This window comes from Salvelinus sp. IW2-2015, linkage group LG20 (genome assembly GCF_002910315.2).
Source record: "Salvelinus sp. IW2-2015 linkage group LG20, ASM291031v2, whole genome shotgun sequence".
NCBI lineage: Eukaryota > Metazoa > Chordata > Actinopteri > Salmoniformes > Salmonidae > Salvelinus > Salvelinus sp. IW2-2015.
Window position 1 is genome coordinate 29,944,533 of NC_036860.1, and position 5,845 is coordinate 29,950,377.

The 5,845-nt window shown below is 41.4% G+C and overlaps 1 protein-coding gene across 2 annotated transcripts in view; it reads right to left on the reverse strand.

The window, feature by feature from the left end:
• The window catches only part of oafb (OAF homolog b (Drosophila)), a 15,182-nt gene continuing 9,337 nt past the window's right edge, over window positions 1-5,845 (reverse strand). Inside the window, exons 3-4 of one of the 2 annotated variants that reach the window (XM_024010570.2) lie at window positions 1,790-1,994; window positions 1-1,584 (exon numbers count right to left, since the gene is read on the reverse strand). In XM_024010570.2, coding sequence (XP_023866338.1) covers window positions 1,307-1,584; window positions 1,790-1,994 — 483 coding nt within the window. In that variant the 3' untranslated portion in view covers window positions 1-1,306. The remainder of the gene's footprint in view (window positions 1,585-1,789; window positions 1,995-5,845) is intronic. The other variant, XM_024010571.2, reaches the window with a different exon arrangement.

A 5,845-nucleotide genomic window follows, 5' to 3' on the forward strand; every position in this document is an offset into this window, starting at 1 on the left:
TCACAGTTAATCACTTTATTCCGTATACCTTAAGTATAAACACGACTTAAGTCAGTTTCTGCATATGATGCTACATGCTGATGCATTTGACAGCAATGACAAAACCCTTCCAGCGAGCCAAAAATTGGTCCCTATAGTTCAAGGTAAGAGTGTTGATATTGGTTACAGACTGTACTGTTTCAATGTCCTAGTTCTTTTAACAGAATGTCAATAAATGGCTTTATTTTGCATTAAGTAAATAAAAACGACATCAGTTAAGTGATTCATTCACTACCATGGATGAATGTTTTCTCTGAGCAGATCCACCATCCAGTTTTACCCCAAGGGAGCACTGAACAGCACTTTGACTGCTGGCATCAAATCAAAACATTCATCCATAGTAGCATGGMAATTCCTTCTAGGTTGGGCGATATTACAATTTTCATAGTGTTGATTTTACCCCATTAGTCTCCTGTCTAGCTGCCCTAATACAGACACTTGCATGCTTAGAAAAATAATTATTATATATGGACAACACTCGACACACCACTGTAGGAAACATCCAACATTCAAAACATATGGTTACAATAGATATGCTACTGTCTGGTTGAATCCAAATACCTTGGTGGTAAGTCAGAGACAATCTTCTGTCTGAAAATAAGTTAGACTTACACTAAGTGTACAAAACATTAAGAACACCTGCTCTTTCCATGACATAGACTGCCCAGGTGAATCCAGGTGAAAGCTATGATCCCTTATTGATGTTAAATCCACTTCAATCAGTGTAGATGAAGGGGAGGAGACAGGTTAAATAAGGATTTTTAAGCCTTGAGACAATTGAGACATGAATTGTGTATGTGTGCCATTCAGAGGGTGAATGGGCAAAACACAAGATTTAAGTGCCTTTGAACAGGGTATGGTAGTAGGTGCCAGGCACACCGGTTTGTGTCAAGAACTGCAATGCTGCTGGGTTTTTCACGCTCAACAGCTTCCTGTGTGTATCAGGAATGGTCCACCACCCAAAAGACATCCAGCCAACTTGACACAACCGTGGGAAGCATTGGAGTCAACATGGGCCAACATCCCTGTGGGATGCTTTCGGCACCTTGCGGAGTCTATGCCCTGATGAATTGAGGCTTTTCGGAGGGAAAAACTCAATATTCAGAAGGTGTTCCTAATGTTTGGTATACTCTGTGTCTATGTAGGCACTAGGCAGGTCTGTTCCTTCACTTCAAGGCCTCTTGCCAATCCCCTGCCATGCTCAGTCCAGATGTGCACGGTAGGCTAAATGCCTTCTAGGAAAGAACTAAGGGCAAAAGCAGCTGCTTTAGGTCTCCTCGTCCCATGGGCAGAGCTGTTTATGGGGGACGTAGTAGTCAAAGCGGTAGCCCTTGCTGCAGCTCCTGATGCCACACTTGTACGGGTTGGCCCTTCCAGCTGCGCCCCGGCGGCTGCGACAGTATTTGAGCAGGCAGGGGAGCCACTCCAGACGTAGGTGATAGCTGCAGAAGCATGGCTGCCACAGGTCCAGAGTGGAGGGGCATCGCTGCAGACCAGAGACGTCCACTGTCTGGGGCAGGGGCTCAAACTCAATGGCCTCTATTCCTGTAGAGACATTTTGACTTTCGATCAAAGAATGTCTGTTAAAATGCATGGCAATGAACTTCATAGCTGTGCAGATAAACATCCAAAAGCTTAGGGACACTTAGGCAACAATATGGGGGAAAAAGCTAGGATAGATAGAATGAAGACGTTCCTTTAAAACACCCAAACAACACTAACAGAGCATCTGAATGGAAGCCAAACTCACCTCTATCCAGCCAATGCTTGGTGTCAGCTGTCCGGGTATAAAACCCCTCATGGGCCTCCTTACACACGTTGTGGATGAGTGTGTTGAGGTGCCCTGCATGACTCACGTTCACCGCCATGTCCATGTGGAGGTGTTCCACCCCACGCTTCTCCTCTGCCGTGCGGACCAAGTGGGGGTTCTTCTGTAGAATCCCATCACAGAACAGCTATATTTTAAAATTCGAGGAAGTTCAAAAAAGGACAAGTATTGCTGGTAGAATAAATTTAGCAATAGAAGTAAGCTCCACTACTTTTRTGTGAGGATTAACAGTTTGGTGGTAAGTCAGATAACATTGTGCAGTAAAGAAAATTTTAATTGCCTACAATAAAAATGTTACATTATGGGCTAGTGATGAAGATACTGTATTGAAAGTCCAGGACGAGACTTATTCTGTGTCTGGGAAACCAGCCCTATAACATGTTATTATAACACAAAATGGGTCGTTCCACCAATCCGATGCCTTTTGAGAAGTAAAAAAAAAAAAATAAGTTATCTTTCGCCTCAATTTAACATTCTGTCGTCAGCTTCATCGAAACACGTATTCCCACGAAGAGGTTCAATTTAAAAAATACTACACTACCGGTCAAAAGTTTTAGAACACTTACTCATTCAAGGGTTTTTCTATATTTGTACTATTTTCTACATTGTAGAATAATAGTAAAGACATCAAAAATATGAAATAACACATATGCAATCATGTAGTGTCATGACGTTGGCCTGTTGGGGGACGTTCATGACCCCCATAAATACCGTTCCCCCTTTTCCTCTCTCTACTCTACCGATGTGACTATTGAAAATCCCTTTGTTAACATAGAGAGTCTGGGAACATCAAAAGGTGGGAAACGGAACCCTATTTCGGTAATCCAACCAGTTGAAAATATGYGTTGGTACTTACTGAATATGATGTCAGATCAGTTGGCGTCTGAGACATTATTACTGATGATAGGACGACATAAACTGTATCTTGGAAAGTCTACACATTCTAGTTATCAGATTCACATGGAATTGTTGTGCAATTTAAATGTTTACATATGAAAATATTTGTGAAAAGATTAAATGTAATTTTAGCTTCTAAATGAGAGAATTGGTTTTCATGAGTGAACTATGCTCAACTCAGTGGCCCCGCCCATGTGAACAGACATCGGTTGTAAACTATGAAACACGGGCCTCTCTCGCAACCCTATATAAGCCCCTTTACAAAAATGTAACTTCCTGTTCCAAGGACGTGAGGACTTGCGGTCCCCACGTTGAAAGGACAAAGACCACCTACTGAACTAAGCCAACCTCAGCAGGAACCTAATGAAATTAGCATCGGATTTCAACGTGAAGATGACGATCAACACGCCGAAAGGATGAATTTCGACTATACCAGCCAGAATATAGCATGAGCTTAAAGTATGGCAACTTGGTATGAACTTTGAACTCTTATTCACTAAAGAAGTGAAACCTCCTAGTCGTTGCGTTAGCGCAGCAACTGTAGACGTGGGCTAGGAGAGGACGGACAGAGTACTGTTCTACCACACGACAACGGTACTACCAAGTATCCAGTTTACCACCAGAGACATTCTTCAAAGGACAAGAGATCCCTGCTGGGCAACCCGGCCTACTATCTACGACCAATCTACCGAAGCGCAGCTCAGAGTAAATATTTATTGCATTTTCCTTTTTTCAAATGGCCGGTTATTTAGAATGCATAAGATTCTGTATTTACGATAGCATAGCTTCTCCCTTTGTTACTCAGTCTTCCCGCTCTTTCATTCAAAACCAAACCCCCTTTCTTTGTGTAACCAGCCGTCATATCTGTTCCGTCCGCTAGCAACGTTTTCCTTTATAACATAATTTCTATACAGAAGTTAGCCCTATTTGGTAAAAGACCAAGTCCATATTATGACAAGAACAGCTCAAATAAGCAAAGAGAACTTTAAGACATGAAGGTCAGTCAATCCGGGAAATTTCAAGAACTTTGAACGTTTTTTCAAGTGCAGTTGCAAAAACCATCAAGCGCTATGATGAAACTGGCTCTCATGAGGACCGCCACAGGAATGGAATATCCGGAGTTACCTCTACTGCAGAGGATACGTTCATTAGACTTATCAGCCTCAGAAATTGCAGCCCAAATAAATGCTTCACAGAGTTTAAGTAACAGACATATCTCAACATCAACTGTTCAGGGGAGACTGTGTGAATCAGGCCTAGATGGTCGAATTGCTGTAAAGAAAACACTACTAAAGGACACAAATAATAAGAAGAGACTTGCTTGGGCCAATAAATACTTGCAATGGACATTAGACCGGTGGAAATGTGTCCTTTGGACTGGAGTCCAAATTTTTGATTTTTGGTTCCAACCTCCATGTCTTTATGAGGTGTGGGTGAACGGATGATCTCCGCATGTGTATTTCCCACCGTAAAGTATGGAGTAAGAGGTGTTATGGTGTGGGGGTRCTTTGCTGGTGACACTGTCTGTGATTTATTTTGAATTCAAGGCAYACTTAACCAGCATGGCTACCACAGCATTCTGCAGTGATACGCCATCCCATCTGGTTTGGGCTTAGTGGAACTATAAATTGTTTTGAACAGGACAANTTACTGATGATAGGACGACATAAACTGTATCTTGGAAAGTCTACACATTCTAGTTATCAGATTCACATGGAATTGTTGTGCAATTTAAATGTTTAAATATGAAAATATTTGTGAAAAGATTAAATGTAATTTTAGCTTCTAAATGAGAGAATTGGTTTTGATGAGTGAACTATGCTCAACTCAGTGGCCCCGCCCATGTGAACAGACATCGGTTGTAAACTATGAAACACGGCCCTCTCTCCCAACCCTATATAAGCCCCTTTACAAAAATGTAACTTCCTGTTCCAAGGATTGAGGACTTGCGGTCCCCACGTTGAAAGGACAAAGACCACCTACAGAACTAAGCCAACCTCAGCAGGAACCTAATGAAATTAGCATCGAATTTCAACATGAAGATTACGGTCAACACGCCGAAAGAATGAATTTCGACTGTACCAGCCAGAATATAGCATGAGCTTAAAAGTATGGCAACTTGGTATGAACTTCGAACTCTTATTCACTAAAGAAGTGAAACCACCTAGTCGTTGTGTTAGCGCAGCAACTGTAGACGTGGGCTAGGAGAGGACGGACAGAGTATCTGTTCTACCACACGACAACGGTACTACCAAGTATCCAGTTTACCACCAGAGACATTCTTCAAAGGACAAGAGATCCCTGCTGGGCAAACCGGCCTACTATCTACGACCAATCTACCGAAGCGCAGCTCAGAGTAAATATTTATTGCATTTTCCTTTTTTCAAATGGGCGGTTATTTAGAATGCATAAGATTCTGTATTTATGATAGCATAGCTTCTCCCTTTGTCACTCATTCTTCCCGCTCTTTCATTCAAAACCCAACCCCCTTTCTTTGTGTAACCAGCCGTCATATCTGTTCCGTCCGCTAGGGACGTTTTCCTTTATAACATAATTTCTAATCAATGTATGATCCATTCTGTGTAGATGTAATTCTGTGTGATTATTTAGGTATTTAGTAAATAAATAAACCAAATGTTGTATTGCTGATTCAACTTGTTCGCCAGGGTTCGTGAAGATAACCAAGAATTTACAACTTTCAGATGAGACTAAGGTGAGGATTAAATATTGACTGCTACTGATGTAAAAGATGACTAGGAGTTAATTCGGAAGATAACAGCTCTATAAACATTCTTCCGTGGTGCCCCAACTTTCAAGTTAATTACATTTACCTGATTAGCTTAATCAGGTAATATTAATTACAGAGAAATTATTTTATAGAATAGCATGTCATATCACTTAATCCAGCATAGCCAAAGACACGACAGTAGTAACCAAAAAAGTGTTAAACAAATATAATATTTTAGATTCTTCAAATAGCCACCTTTGCCTTGATGACAGCTTTGCACACTCTTGGCATTCTCTAAACCAGCTTCATGAGGTAGTCACCTGGGAATGCATTTCAATTAACAGGTGTGCCTT